Source organism: Amblyomma maculatum, chromosome 10 (genome assembly GCF_055883805.1).
Source record: "Amblyomma maculatum isolate TAMU_Amacu chromosome 10, ASM5588380v1, whole genome shotgun sequence".
Lineage (NCBI taxonomy): Eukaryota > Metazoa > Arthropoda > Arachnida > Ixodida > Ixodidae > Amblyomma > Amblyomma maculatum.
The window spans coordinates 16,747,618-16,763,806 of NC_139353.1; the positions used below are offsets into that span (position 1 = coordinate 16,747,618).

The 16,189-nt window shown below is 44.3% G+C and overlaps 1 protein-coding gene across 1 annotated transcript in view; it reads right to left on the bottom strand.

Moving 5' to 3' along the window:
• Window positions 1–6,303: 6,303 nt before the first annotated feature.
• Window positions 6,304–16,189, bottom strand: part of LOC146175669 (arylsulfatase B-like) — a 31,053-nt gene continuing 21,167 nt past the window's right edge. The window contains exons 7-9 of the mRNA XM_084580868.1: window positions 15,257–15,550; window positions 9,642–10,075; window positions 6,304–6,456 (exon numbers count right to left, since the gene is read on the bottom strand). Coding sequence (XP_084436994.1) covers window positions 6,304–6,456; window positions 9,642–10,075; window positions 15,257–15,550 — 881 coding nt within the window. The remainder of the gene's footprint in view (window positions 6,457–9,641; window positions 10,076–15,256; window positions 15,551–16,189) is intronic.

Sequence of the window (16,189 nt, forward strand, 5' to 3'; positions counted from 1 at the left end):
ATTATTATTATTATTCTGGCGTTACGTTCGCAAGCGTTCCATTAAATCAGATTTAAGTATCAGCTTAGTTGACTCTCAGGGTTCGGAAATTCGGGATGTTGCCGACAGTTTTGCACAACATTTTTCCTCCGTTTACAAACATCCACATTGTGATTCCGTTTGCCTCCCATCTGGTGCACTATCTAATTCCATTCTCTTTCACGAGGAGTTGATAACTGAGAGTCTTAAGCGTCTGAGACCATCTTTGTCTCCTGGACCTGATGGCATTCCAGCTGCCATAATAAAAGCCTTCAGTTATATCTTCGTACCAGTACTGACTGCCATATTTAATAACTGTTTAAAAAATGCTGCCTTTCCTCGCGTGTGGAAAATGGCACGCGTGTTTCCTGTCTTCAAGTCTGGAAACAAAACTGATGTTTCCAATTATCGTCCGATTTCTCTTCTATGTGCAACCTCTAAGCTTTTCGAATTAGCTTTGCACAGCGTACTTTCCTTCCATCTCAAACATATCATAGTACCGAATCAACATGGCTTCATGTCGGGTCGCTCTACTTCCACCAACCTAGTCACGTTTATGACGTATGCCTCTGCAGCAGTCCTTCAGAGGGGTCAGGTTGACACTGTGTACTGTGATATGAGCAAAGCTTTCGACGTTGTTACTCACTCACTACTTCTTGAAAAACTTCTACTCTCTGGCGTTGAAGTCTCTCTCGTAGCCCTCCTACGCAACTATCTCCTTGATCGCTTCTGCTTTGTCAGTGTCAATGGACAGACTTCTTTCGTTTACCCTGCAACGAGTGGAGTTCCTCAAGGTTCAGTACTAGGCCCGCTTCTCTTCTCCGTTTTTATTAATTATGTTTCCTCGGCGATAAAGAACTCCTCGTTTCTTCTTTATGCTGATGATATAAAAATATTCAAGGTAATACATTCTTTTCAAGATTGCGTGTTGTTGCAATCGGACATATCTGCTTTTTCTGATTGGTGTGCGATGAATCGACTTACCCTCAATTCTTCCAAAACTAGGGTTGTGTCCTTTACTCGTAAAACACATAGCTTTCTCTACCATTATTCTGTCAATTCTGTGCTGTTGGATAGGGTTGATGAAATTAATGACCTTGGTGTACTTTTTGACCGCACCCTCAGCTTCTCCTCTCACACTAAACGCATTGCTCAGCGGGCTATGCGCACACTCGGATTCGTTTGCAGACTTTCGAGAGAGTTCCATACTCCACTTCCGTTCCTAAAACTGTACCTGTCCATATGCCTCCCGGTCTTGGAGTATGCGTCGGTTGTTTGGAATGGCACTTGCAAATCGAACTTGGACAAGGTTGACAGAGTACAAAAAAAATTTTTACGGATATTTCATTATCGCTTTCCTTTCGCAACTTCCCCCTCTCGCTCCACCAGGAGCGCCCAACTGAATCTTCCTTCCCTTCACTGCCGTCGTATCAGACTTGATATCATATTTCTGTACAAACTCCTTCATGGCCACATTATGTGCCCTCAGCTCTTAGAGTACATCCTACTGCGCGTTCCGCGAAAGAGCATGAGGGAATTCAGACCATTTCAGGTTTCTCCTCTTCATTCCCACTCCCCTCTGGACAGGATGCAGTGGTTATTTAACTCTTTTTGTCCTCACCTTGACATCTTCCAAAACTCGCTCTGTTCATTTACATTGGATGTTCGTAGCGTTGTATTCTAAACAGTACTTTATCACATATAACTCCCACTTTCTAGCCTTAAATTGTATTTACTTCACTTTTTGCTTTTTCTCCTGTTCAATGCTGTCTGTATCTTGAACTACTTTTTATCCGTTTCTTGCTTATATTTCAACTTTAAACTTTATATTCGAATCTTACTGTCCCTTGTTCAATTTTACTTCTTTATTGTATTATTCTGTATTTCTAGCCTGTGTTTTAAGTACCATGCACTTGTTGCGCCTGGAATGGTTGTTTATTTTATGTATATTTCTATATTACTATAATCAATGTCAGTTATCTGTTTTTTTTTTTTTTCTCTTCTACCTACCGTTCTTTTTTTTTTTCTTTATTTCCTGGTGTGCTAAAAAATTCTCTCACTGTATATATAAGTGATGATACTCATTGTTTGCTTAATTTCCGTGATACTTTTCGTCTCAGTTTCATTTCATGTATTATTTATTTCTTTTTTTTGTGTTCTCTCTGTGTGTGTAAACATGTTTGTGCTTTTTCATTTTTTTTTTGTGCTGCAGCACAAGGACCACATGGTTGTTCCTGCGCACATTAAATAAAGATTGATTGATTGATTGATTGATTGATTATTATTATTATTACATGCATAGCAGTATTCTCTGGTGTCGGTTCTTGATTTCATTCCGAACACTGGTGACCAGTGCACTCCGCAATGCCTGGTGCTGCCGGGTACCCACTAGGTTTCCCTCTGCCTGGTGCTCGGCTCTTCTGGGGTGAAATGCTTGGGAAAAGGCGCCATGGACCAAAAATGTTGGTTAAAAAAAAAAACGCAAACAAGGAGGCCCCATAATGGTCTTCTGCCGCATGGCGGAACGAATCACTGGCCCATTGATTCAACGTTGAGAAAGTTGCCCCATTAGAGAATCGAGAGACTACCTTCCTTTGGCAGTGAAATTTTAGCCTATGATTCGTAAGTTGAGTTACACATCTAGATTAATAAATATATAAAGAAAGGGTATATGGCGTGGGAACTGTACTAAACATTGTTGTACATTTGGTAGTAAAGGTTCCGATCTAAAATAAAATTCAGGTGGAATTTTGTGGGCAGGAAAGCTCAGCAGGAAACACTATCTTCTTTTAACTTTCTTTCGGGGCGTGACAGCTTTAGTTGATTATGTGCCAACGAAAATGGTAATTATTTTCCCTCGTCCTGCTCTAATCGTCTGTTACTCAAACATTTTGCTGAGACCTGTACAACCAAGTGAAGCTTGTCACATCTGACGACAAACAATAGACGGACTACTATGTGGAATTTCAGCTTCCAATAAATACTGGAACAGAGAAGAAAACTCAGCTTTAAAAGAGTGGAGCAAAAAAAATAGATCCGAAGTTTTTTTTTTTTTTTCTGAACCCGTTTGAACCAATTCGGGCAGGGTCGAACCGATTAGAACCGGAACGGAATGTCCTTCCGGAGATGAAATCGAACCAGAACCTGGATCCGAAAGGTTCGACACCGGGTTCGACACCCTGCTGCTAGGGGCCTAGGGAGCGCAGCCTGTATGTTGCGCCTGGCGCCAGACATACAGGCTCCCACTAGGGCACGCTGACTCTGCGCCGCCCTCTGGCGCTCAGCGGGACTAAACTACGAGCAGAGCGAAGCTTGGCGTACAGATGGCACTTCTATTCCTACTCGCGCAGGGTGCCCCGATGCGCGCGCCTCTCATCGAACGCGACAAGTCTACTAGATTTCTCCTTTTATGCGATCTATGCACACATCCAGCATCGCATTTCCGCCAGCCGGCCCTTTTCCTGCCAATTAACGTTAGTGCATAGAAGCTTTGTTGGAGACTTATCCCTCGGGCTCGCGTTATAGTACGTGTCGATGGCATCGCCCACCAAGTAGCAGCTGAGGAGTGCGTTAAGAAACGTAGAGATGCGGCAATGGGAACCTTTCTAAAAGAAATAGACTTTGAATAATTAGCCTCGAATAGAGTAGTCTCCCTTAGCCGGATTCGCTTGTGACGTTAAACCTAACAAACCAAAACCAATCACGTGGCCTGCGTGCCTCTTGTAAAAACGCTAACGAATCTTTTATAATAGAACAGTGCGAAGCTGTCGGGCCAATATTTATCATGTTATTTCATTAAATTGTGTGGCTGTTTAGATGGTTGATAGCAGGATCATTACACAGTAACATATGCCCCAAAAGAAGGCTATGGGATTTCACAGAAACTAAGGAATTTCTTGAAAACATAGCGCAAATATGATTGTGAGCTAGCTTCGCAGCAATAACTCTGTTACTTTTGTTCAACTGTCGAGTTAACTTGCAGCGCACACTGAACAGCCGTATTTACTTTAGCCATGCTTCAAGCAACTGCAGTCTGCCTAAACGAATATTTTCAAACACTAGCTGGCAGTTTTTCACTCAGGTAAGAAAGAAGCGACCGTTTTCGAAACAAGTGATCATAGTCTTGACGGCGTTGACCCGGACAACTACATCTTAGATATGTAAGAAGATACTAGAAATGCATATTAAAATCAGTTTCCCCCACCATGGCCAGTGAAAACGAAGCGGAATGTGCGCGAAGAATGTCAGTGCAGTTTTTTAAAGGGTCGTAACTATCGCGAATCAGTGAAAGCGGGTGCCATATTTATTACTGCATCTTCGACGAGACTCGCTATTCGTCGGTTGTGGGGAATTGCCAGAAGAAGAGGATGAAAACTTCTTCCTCTCGTTCTACCCTAGAATAAGAGAGGAGTATTCTTATGAAATGGCCAAGCTGGTCTGTTAGTATTACTGTAAATAAAATCCTTGCATGGGAATTCGCCACTTGTCCGAGGGACAAAAAAGCAAGCAGTAGCTAAGATAGCTCAGACCTTCCGACCTCATGCTGTGAGCGTGAAGAAAAAAGAACTTAACTTTGATTGACGGCTTCTTACACTGTATGCCTCAGCATTCGCAGTCTACGGTAGACCAAATTACCTTACCTGTGAGTGATCATGTTATTACGTAATTCTGAGCAGTTAGTTTTGGAATCAGTATCAGACATACCAATACAGATGCATGATTGCGCACTCATCTTCACGTAGCGCTGACAGTAGTTCTTGAATGAATTTTTCATTAAAAAGCATGGGATGATATGCTGACCAAGATTGTTCCCTACTTTGTAAAGCGTGCGGCTATGTAGGCTGTCGCCTATCATCGTAGACCAGGGCGGCGGGTTCAGCCAGTCAGATAAAACCTAGATGAGTCTCAGCGTTTGATCTTAATTGTACAGTCTCCCCAAAATATTCCGTTTTTGTCTGCTTATCTACAGCATGTATTTCTGGACAAGTCCATACCCCATGTATATGATCAGGCCTGCACATCTAGACACAGATTACATCTGTCTGAGAATTGTTCGGGTGCTACTGGCCAATGGTAAACGGATTCAGAACGCTCTTGCTATAAACGACTCCATACGCTTCTTGTCTCTTAGTTAGTGTCCTATCTGCACTGAGCACTAGCGGCTAAACAGGGTAGAATATCCACCGACAGCGGAATACCGTCCACTATAACTGAAGCAATAGAGATGACAGTCGGGTATTATTGAACCGGAACATTACATTTCCTTCAAAACAACATACATCGGAGTCATTATATATACTTTAGAAGCCGACTGCCGACACAGATACGCACTCGGTAAAAAACTAAACTTTGAGCCACTGGAGAATACCCCAGTAATCTGCGATTTGCTGATGACATTGCCTTGCTAAGCAACTCGGGTAAAGAAATGCAAATAATGATTGATGACCTAGACAGGAAAAGTAGAAAGGTAGGCTTGAAAATCAATATGCAGAAGACTAAGGTAATGTACAACAGCCTCGGAAAGGAACAGCAGTTTACATTAGGTAGCGAAATACTGGAAGTAGTAGACGAATATGTCTACTTAGGACAGGTAGTAACCGCAGATCCGGACCACGAAAAGGAAATAACAAGAAGAATAAGATTGGGATGGAGCGCATTTGGCAAGCACTCGCAGATTATGACTAGCAGCTGACCGGTATCGCTCAAGAGGAAAGTATACAACAGTGGCATCTTGCCTGTACTCACCTATGGGGCTGAAACGTGGAGGCTAACCAAGAGAGTTCTACTTAAGTTGAGGACAACCCAGAGGCCTATGGAACGAAAAAATGGTAGGGGTAACATTAAGAGATAGAAAGCGTGCAGAGTGGGTCAGAGAAATAACTCAAGTTACCAACATTCTAGTAGAAATTAAGAAGAAGAAATGGACATGGGCAGGACATGTAGTGCGAAGAGAGGATAACCGATGGTCGCTGAGGGTAACAAACTGGATTCCAAGGGAAGGAAAGCGTAGCAGGGGGCGGCAGAAAGTTAGGTGGGCGGATGTGGATGCAGCTAGCACAGAACCGGGTTAAGTGGAGAAATATGGGAGAGGCCTTCGCCCTGCAGTGGGTATAATCAGGCTGATGATGATGATAATGATGATGATGATGAAGCCACTAGCGCAAGTCTTGTCTTCTGCATGCGTTTTGAGAGCGAAGGGCATGAAATGATATTTTTAATGCACGCACTAAAAAAACAGTCTGTCCGTGCAGTATAGACTGCGCTCGAGCAGGCCACATTACAGCTCTATGTCGGCTGCTGAAGCGAGGGTGAGGTAACCCAAGGCGCACAGAGTCCGTCTTGGATGGTGAAAGGAGCTTTTGTGTTGTTTCGCTGGTTCAACGGGGTTGAAGCCGAGGCCTCATAAGCTTTGAGCCGCTTCATCATAAACGCCAGGATCTGCGGAAGTGAAAAGAGAGACGACATCAAAACAGCATGGTTCACGTTATCGTAGACCGAATTTGAGTCTCAGGTTTGCCATTTGATCTGAACTGAAGCAAGTTTAATAGCGTGAATTTGTATCAGTGATAAGTATGTTAAATAGCATTGATAATACACCTAATCGCTCTTCATTACTCTTGGTAATTGACTTGTTTGCGGCAATTAGCGATTGTGATCAGTGTCATTCTTTGTTAAATAGGAATATCAATTAGTGGTATTTAGCAAATTATTTCACTTCAACTGCTTTTAATAAGTAACTATTACTATCATTTACTCTTGTTAACAACCACTATCGCATATGTATAAAGCAAATTAATTATTAATAGCGACTGTTTTGTCACCGGTTATCTATGATTAGTGATTGACGATGTTTGGGTCGGGCGCGACGTTTATGGCAACGCCGAATTTTTTTTCCGACTAGGCACCTGTTAATGCATTCGTAATAATAATTTGCTGCATGGTACTCGCATTGCATGCCAGTTCGGTGTTGCGTACTCAATTCTTATATGTAAGGTGTGAACCAAACCTTTTTGACCAAGACACGTAAGGCCTTCGGGAAGGGCAAATTTAAATCCCTGAGATGATTTGTATGTATGTATGTATGTATGTATGTATGTATGTATGTATGTATGTATGTATGTATGTATGTATGTATGTATGTATGTATGTATGTATGTATGTATGTATGTATGCATGCATGCATGTATGTATGTATGTATGTATGTATGTATGTATGTATGTATGTATGTATGTATGTATGTATGTATGTATGTATGTATGTATGTATGTATGTATGTATGTATGTATGTATGTATGTATGTATGTATGTATGTATGTATGTATGTATGTATGTATGTATGTATGTATGTATGTATGTAGGTATGTATGTATGTATGTACCAGTGAGAAGCGCAAAGGGAGACGACGACAAGGACGACGAAGCTGAAGAAGCTCAAGCTTGCCATTAGGAACGCTGGTCTTGGCATCACCAACGTATCAGTAAGGGTATCACCGAGCAAACTGCTTAATCCGCCTTCCTACACTTGGTGGAGGAGCTAGGAGCGGTCTAAGTAGGGTCGTGCCATGTCGGTCATGATGGTAGAGCAGAGAAAGGTGCGACTTCGGACCTCCAGGACGAGGAAAGGCGCATCTATCTGTAATTGAACGTCTTTATTTCAGTAAATAGGTGGTTGCAGATTTCCAAAGCTTCAGGCAGCCTGACTAGGATCAAGAAACCATGGCAGGTGTCATAACCATGCGTGGACAGAATGGTGGTATTATTTTCCAAGACGTAACTTCATTTAAATTGAGAAACTTCATTCGCTTAGAGCTCTACTATTAATGTACCGAAAATACTTTAGGGAATCAAAGATACGCCCCGCCGGGGTGGTGCAGTGGTAAGACGGCCGACTACTGTGCCGGAGTTCCCGGGTTCGAACCCGACCACGGCGGCTGCGTTTCGATGGAGGCGAAACGAAGTGGCGTCCGTGTGCTGTGCGATGTCAGCGCACGTTAAAGATCCCCAGGTGGTCTAAATTACTCCGTAGGCCTCCACTACGGCTCCCCTTTCTCTCTTTACACCTTCACTCCCACCTTTATCCCTTCCCTTACGGCGCGGTTCAGGTGTCCACATAGCAAGTGTGACAGATACTGCGCCTTTCCCTTCCTGTGAACCAATTATTATTATTATTATTATTATTAATCAAAGATACAAACATCAGCATGCGAACATCGGAAGTCGCTTTTTATTTATGTTCCTCCGTCACCACGCAGACAGGTTTGAGGCTCCGACTCCTGAGGCAAATCCAACTTTGTGGGACCCAACTTTTAACGGTGTGGCAACGGTGGGATATTAAAGGTTAGTTTAATATATGTGATCGAACGTTCCAAAGCGAATCAGGTTAAGGATATTATAAGATGCTAGTGTTGACATGTTCATAAGAATGATATAAGCTTTCAGTAATTACCAAAACTTTGCTTTAAAAATGTTTTCTGTGTTTACACGGAGTAGTTAAATTGCCATAAAAACCAACAGGGCGTGCTTTTAAAAAAAGGTACAGAGGGTACTCAAACATGCTCACCTGCTGTGAATGTGAAAGCCTGAGAATGAGTTGGAAGCGTATTAAAGTGGATTAAGAGCTGGATTTTGTGGCAACTGACGGTTGGAATAAAGTAAAATAGTGGGGGAAACATCTGGCTCAAGAATCAGTTATGTTATCGGTAGATTAAGGTGTATTTGTATTAGTCCCGTGTATATGCTGCAACTACTACCATACGACTACCGCGACCTCTCGACTATCCCGATGACATCACGCCGATTTTTCCGAACTACCTTTTCTGCTCATTCTCACGCTGCCGCCTGCCACCGCTGGGTTCGTTTTCTATCGGGGCCTAAGAGGTACGGCTTGAATACATATGAGAGGAAACTGAAATATTTCAACACGTTTCTATGAGCAAATTTACAGGGTCTGGTCTTCCTACTCGTCGCAAGAATTTTCTTTGGAAATACTACGTGCGTTCGGGCCCAGTAGGTAAAGCTGTCATAGAAAATAAGAAGGTGTGTTGTCAAAAATTTCTACGAGGCAAGTTTGAAATGTGCGGATTGTTCCAAAGTACTTTCACGAACACCTTACCAGAAATGGTCTAATCGAACGGTGTGCAACAAAAATGCTGTTTATGAAAAGTTTGTCCCCTGCTCACAACGCTCGCATTGAGTATTTGTTCTTTAGGGAAAGCGGTATTGGATGCCCTTTCTCTGCTCTCAATAATATCGACCGCATCCAGTTCTAGTGCTTTAAGGTGAACTGATATTTCAGGGTGAATGGACAGCATAGCATCGCATCTACATAAAGCTACTGCGATCACAACTGCAGTAAAATCCATGTCCAGTAAAATCCATGTAAAATCCAGTAAAATCCATGTGAATCGTCACCTGAAGGCCATGAGAAATATTGTGCAAACACTACTGCTTTAGGCTTCAGTTGAAATGTGGTCTATGCCGTGCCTTCCAGATATGGGTCATCATCTGAAGGCCGTGATAAAAATGAGCACAAACCTCGGTCCACACACTAGGCGGTCTGCCTCGACTCTGCATAATATAAGCCGGCTTCTCCGGTGTCAAAGAAAGATTATATCAGTACTTACGCCTGGCCGCAAGCTGGCTATGTTGTTCAACTCGCAGGGATCAGCCTCGACGTCGAAGAGGTAGACCGTCTGGTTAGAGGCGAAGTTTTCTCTCAACGTATGGCACCTCAGCGTCGCCTTCTCTCTCCAGTTCTTTGGTAGCTTCAGTTTGCCCTCTCCGGGCAACTTCTTGAGTACTTTAGCAACCATGGACCTTTCGAGAAGAACGTCCAGGGCTTGGTACGGTGCCTGGCCAGGAGGGGGACGGTACCGATCTATGTACTGGCCGCTGCTGTCAACAACTAGCTTGAATTTGGAGTAGCGCAACCCGCGGGCAAACGTTATAAGTTCATCAATGTCGTAAAGGAACTCCATCCGCGGTGATTTTGAGCCGCGACTAAAGTGTGGCCACATATTCATCCCGTCTAATTCGCCGAGTTCATTGGCATTGCCACCTGGAAGCACACAAATAGTAAAAAAAAGAGCATTGTGTTATAGAAAGAATGTAAAAAGCATCACTGTTAATAAAGCAGCTACCCACGCTCTAATGCCTTTCGCCATGTGATTACAATCTGCAAAGGTCGAAATGGCGGCATATATAAAAACAAAAATATCTCACGTTAAGCAAAAAACGAATTGAATGCAATTTATTTTGTCCTATTTTATGTTGCACACTGGTGGACGGCGTTATTACTTATACCTGGGCTCAGTACAAATGTCCCCGGATACATTTCAGTGAGATTTTGAAGCACAATCTTAATGCTGTCCAACACGTGACGTCAATATAATCAGTAATGGAAAAGGGCCATGCTGTAGAGAAGCACAAGAAAAGGGCCATGCTATAGAGAAGCACAAGAAAATGTATGTTTGTCTCTGTCTACCTGTCCGCGTTCTAGAGCTGTTTTCACATAAAGAAAATGTGGTTGACAGGAAAACGTTAGCACAAAAGGGAAGCGGATGAGTGATGCGACGCAGTATTTCGGCTATCTGGTTGCTCGAACATGCGAGTTATTTCGAAGAGATAAATTGGGAAGAGGCGTCGGAATTTGTCAAAGGCTTTAAAATTGTAATCTGCTTCCCAGACTCGGAAATTAAAACTCTGTAAAAAAAAAAAAAACTGCGACCCTTATGGCCTGCCTCAAAAAGGGGTGCACAATAACACCCAAAAAAATGTTCACAAGAGGAAGAAGATTGCATGACGTGAACTTTCCAGAGGTGCCCATGTTGTGTGACAAAATAATGAACAACAGCCACCTTCAGATTTTTTTCCTCAGAAATTACGATGGTCAAAGGAAGCGTATTTATTCGGATCTAAGCCAACACTTGTTTAGAATGAAAAAAAATACGAAACTTTTGGTCACCTTTGTTTCAATTATTATAAATATATTTCATAAGAATTTTGCAGAGACACTTAAGGCTACCAACTGGTAAGTCCTACCGCTGAAATGTGACTTCTACATGCGTGGGTTGCAGTATACGTCATACGGCCGCATGGTGGCACCACCTTATTTTAACGCGACCGAGTAAAGGCGTCAACAAAATGCGACGGCAGTCTTGTGAGCGAAATAAAATTGCTGAGGTTTATTCCGGTTCAACCTTGTTATCTGACTGTAGGCTCTGTTAAGCACGGCCACACATAAGCTTGATCGAAAAATACGAAACTTTTGGTCACCTTAGTCAAAAAAATAATGATCAGCACAGCAACGACTCCAGTTAGACAACGGCTACTCATGAAGGTGGGCCTACGGTGGAACCGCGATTGTGAATACGAGAAGTGGACAATGGACAATCACTACACCGCCAACCTCTGCGAATACCTAAGCGCAACTGGACTTCACTCCCTTCTTTTAACTTTCTATCTCCTGCATCCCATTCCCCCTTTCTCAACCAATGCCTTGTGGCAAACGTTTCGGGAAAAAAAAAGCTTGATGCCTACGCCGAAGCAGCTGGTTTGGCACAAGCTATCAACTCCGATTTCAAATTTCAGATGACCTGGTGAGAGGAGCTGAGCCCTCCAGGACCTTTGCATTGCGAATAAGACATGCTACACTTTGGCCACGCAGGCACGTTCGTGCGCTTTTGTTAAGCGGGTATTTGTATCTATGTCGTATGGTTCTTCAGGCCTTTGAGTATAAGATAATGTAAGCACAAATAAAAGAACTATTGATTAAGCCAGCTACAAGTGCACATAAGTGAACGAGGATCCGGTGTCGCATAATGATACCTTACAGGTTATAACTTGAATGCTGACATCGTGCGCCCGGGGTATGAAAGTTGAGGAGTCTGCCAGGCGCTGACGCTAGGCTCTCAGCGTTACGGTTTAAATGTAACTTCACTTTCCTACGAGTTCACAAAGTGATACATACAAAGAGATAAACGCGTTCACAAAGTGATACATTTCGAATGGACTTGACGCAGTAAAAGAGGGTGATTTGTGTTGGGAGGGAAGTGACTAGGAGACCACTGGTGCCGATGATGAGTGAGGTAGAGCTGGTGCGTGGCACGAAGAAAAAAAGTGTAATACGATATTTGCAATTGCTGCCATCTCTTGAAAATGTTCGCTGTTCTGACGTTCTAGTTAAGTTTTTCTTTAGCCTTTCGACATTTAGGTGTCGGCATGGAATGAAATTGAGTGAGATGAAGTCAAAGACAGTCTCCTCCCGCACCACTAATGTATCGCGGGCAGCATGGAATGACCGTCGGTCTAGGTTCGAGGAGCGTCGGAGCTTATGAACTTGAACTCTAACCCCTGTGGAGGACAATAAGCGAACAAGCTTTGAACGTGTAGCTGTTCAAAACTGGGTGCACCTGAAAGAGTGACGTGGGGCTTGTCGAGCATCTTCTAAGCGCACAGCCGTACGAAGGATGTGGGCCTGGTCAGGTATTGCCTTATGCCCTAAATTAATGGCGGGCATTACGCGGTGAGTGTTGAACCAATAACCTTAAGCATACGGCACCCAAGCGCAGATGCCAACTGTGGTCCATTATCCTTTCTTTTCCTTCACTCTCGAAATTCGATGTACCACATGTCCCTTAAACGGGCCGAAGGGGGTTTCCATCGCCAAAACTTCGCCACCAGACAACCCTGGCAATGAGTTGAGAATTCCGCGCCGATGCCGTGAAACTTAAGAAGGAGCTAAGAGTTAACGCTCTTATACGTGCATATGAGGGTAATGCAAGTTTTGAAGCGAAAAGCTTCACTAGGCTAGTCAACTTCGAGTCTCACGTGTGCTCCGTCGTTAGAAAAAGCCACAGCTGCGCATGCGCAAACTACGTGATGTCACAGGAGAAGAAGAAGAAGAGGAAGAAGATGCACTGCGCTCGGTTATCAAGCCGTCGGCGTGACACCGCGACACCGCATGCCGTGAAAGAGAAGAAGAAGAATGACAGGAGACGAGGCGTCGGGTGCAGCTAGCTGCTCAGGCCGAAGCCACTGCTGTACGGCGGAGTGAAAACAAGAGGAGGCGGCGGGCCGAGGAAAGTGAAGAGCTGCGTGCCGAGCGGTTGGAAAAGAGACGCATGTGTGACGGCAGCAAGACGGGTGCGTTTTACTGCTGAGAAGAACACTGGATGTAACCATACGAAAAGTGGACCTTGACATTCAGGTGAGTGAGCTTGGCTATGTATACTCGTGAGTAGTTTAAGCCTCGCTTCCCAGACAATCCATTTCAAAGTTTGTGTAGTGGGCCAACTACGCCAAGGAACCACAAGCCAAGCCATGGCATCGCCGAACCTTTTCGCTTCTGATATCCAGGCCTAACCAAGCTAAGCCCCCCCCCCCCCCCCCCCCCCCCCCAATTTTTAGAGCGCAGCTCTTTGGCGCTCGTTCCTGGGTTGCGCATTGGCGTCGGCTACGTCGGTCTCGTAACTAGCCCCGCCCCCCTTTCACACCCCGAGTTCGAGCCGGCGCTACTGCAACAGGCACCTTGCAGGAAGAGGGGGGCGGTACTGTGAGCGACGAACAATGGGGGCAGGCGCACGCGCAGCAACCGGAGAACACTAGGAAAGGAACGGGGGGTGCCGGAGGCAGCACTAGCAGCGACTGACTGATGCCGCTGCCGCCGCTAGCGAGTCTAGACAACGTAACTGTGTAGAACACCGTCGCCGCCATGCAGAAAGAGGAAGAGGGGTGCTCTCCGGTTGCGGAGACGCCGACTCGACGGTGCATCCCGTTCTCACTCGCTTCCCTCGCTAGCGGCGTCAGCGGCATCAGTCAGTCGCTGCTATCTGTTCGTCGCGCAACGTTCTTATGTGCCCACGCGCTGCTTCCCGCAACCTCCCGATAACTCAACTGCTCTCTTCTTTTCTCCTACTACAAAGCTTCTTTCATGACAGCCAAAAACTGTTAGTGGAGTGTTTCTTGATGGAATACGTGTGAAAAATTAAAAAAAAAAAGTTGTGTGTAATTGTACATACGTGTCTTGCTCGAAATCTGCCTCGATCGATCGGAAAGGTGAAGCAGCTGATGAGCTGAGCTCAAATTTCGCATTAGGAAGTAACGTAATCGTGGGCAATTTTGTTTTTATCCAGCTTCATAAGTTTTTCACGGCGCCTTTATACTTGTTTCTTGGCAGCCTTATGTATGGGTGTGCTTTATGGGATGGGAGATAGGTATATAGAATTAAACATCTCATTGGTAGAGTTGCGAGGGTGGGGGATGGCTGGAGCCATTTTGCACAGGGAAGGCGGGTGCACGTGTTGCGTGTGACGCGCGTAAGCTTAAGATGTATTTTAACCTAATAGCGTTAAGGGCCCTGTTTGCCGAAAATCTGGCGTCGGTGGCAGTCCGCCATTATGAGCGCAAAATTATGAACATGGCGCAGGCAGGCGGTAGATTGCAGCTTACATGGCGAGCACTATATAACTGGACGTAGGTTTTCCTGAAGTTATGTTTGGTAGGAACTGCAACTCGGGCCTCTCCTTTAATATGGAAATGGGAGCTTAGATCCGCATGTATTCACTCTACCTCTAAGGCAAGCAGACACGTTTCATACGGCTTGTATATAGAGCGGTGCTTTCTATATGGGCTGGTAGCCTTGCCTCATACACTTAAGAGTGCCCATACGGTTTTCGCCCTTGGGAGCCCAGATGTATACGCACTAATAGGTTACAATAAGGCATAGGCCTCACTCACAAAAAAAGCAGGTTGACCTGAAAGACGATTGCTTGTGTTCGCACTAAAATGTTTTAATGCCTAATTTCTTCAAATTCGGGCACCAAGGATCATATCACATTAAATGTAGTCCTTTCAATCATGCTATCCAAGTGTGCTCCAGCTTTAATACAGTGATTAATATATGAGGGAATTCATTAAAACATAATGCATCTTGTATAAGTTATGTTGCTTTTAAAGTCCCAGTAATTATGGATGCAGCTTGAAATTGATGTAACGTTGTGGATCCTTCTGTGAAGCGGTGACGAATTTGCGGCATTAATCAGCCTATGGCACTTTCAGTTTTCACCTTCAATATATAGGAAATGGAAGCCGTATTTGTTGCCTGAGTGGTGTTAAACTGTCTTATAAACATGGAATAATGACGACAGCATCTTGTCCGAGGAACCAAGGACGCTCTCATTTTAGGACGCACGATTTAATGAAAATGTAGTACATGTCTCAGAATGAACATGATACCAACCTGCAGCTGAGTATAGTGTCGGCACCCAATCCGTCATGTGAATCAGTTGGTTTGACACAGTTCGTCTCTTGGCAAGCAAGGGGCTCCAGATGAAAGCGGCTGCTCTGGTGCCGCCTTCCCAGAGGGTGATTTTTCCCCCACGCAGCGGCCAATTGATGCTCCGGGAACCGTGCTCACCCCACGGGATGCCACCATTGTCGCTGGAGAACACAATTATTGAGTTCTCTAGCATCCTATGGTTGTGCAGTGCCTCAAATACTTCACCTACTGACTGGTCCAAAGCGTCCACCATTCCTGCAAACAACATCATGTATTCGCCACTAACTCTTTTATATTACCCTGCGTTCTCTGTGCCTGAGATTCGTGCCAGTCTGACTCAAGTTGGACACCTTGGTTCTAACCTCTAACCAAAGTACCATTGTAACTATCAAATCCCCCTTGCTTTAGTTTCAATGACAGGCAAAATGCATACATTTTCAAGTTACCATAAAATTCTTGAAAAATTACCAATTGCAGCAATTTTTGAGCGTTCTCTCCCGAAAGAAAGCATGCACACTCAGCATCCTACTCCCACATCATTGCATTTAAGTAACCAGATGCTGTCATTCACACTGACCATTAAAAAACCCTAATGGGCTCAATTTTTGCCATGAACAAAACTTCCCAAGATGAGAGAATTTGAAAAGAACTTTATTATGTCGCTATTTTATCGTAACTTACAATAATGCAATGCCTTGTAACTGCTGTTGATAACATGTTATCGCACCTTTTCGCACACTGATGTGTGTCGAGTGGAATCGCAGAAGATAGACGGCGCTAAGCCCGCCCAAGCTCTGTGAAAATTATTCAGAAAGGGGGATACTAGATGTTTTAGCTGACTGTTTGGAAATGTGTCTCGCGCATAATACGAAAGAACTGTGAATAGGCCAACGC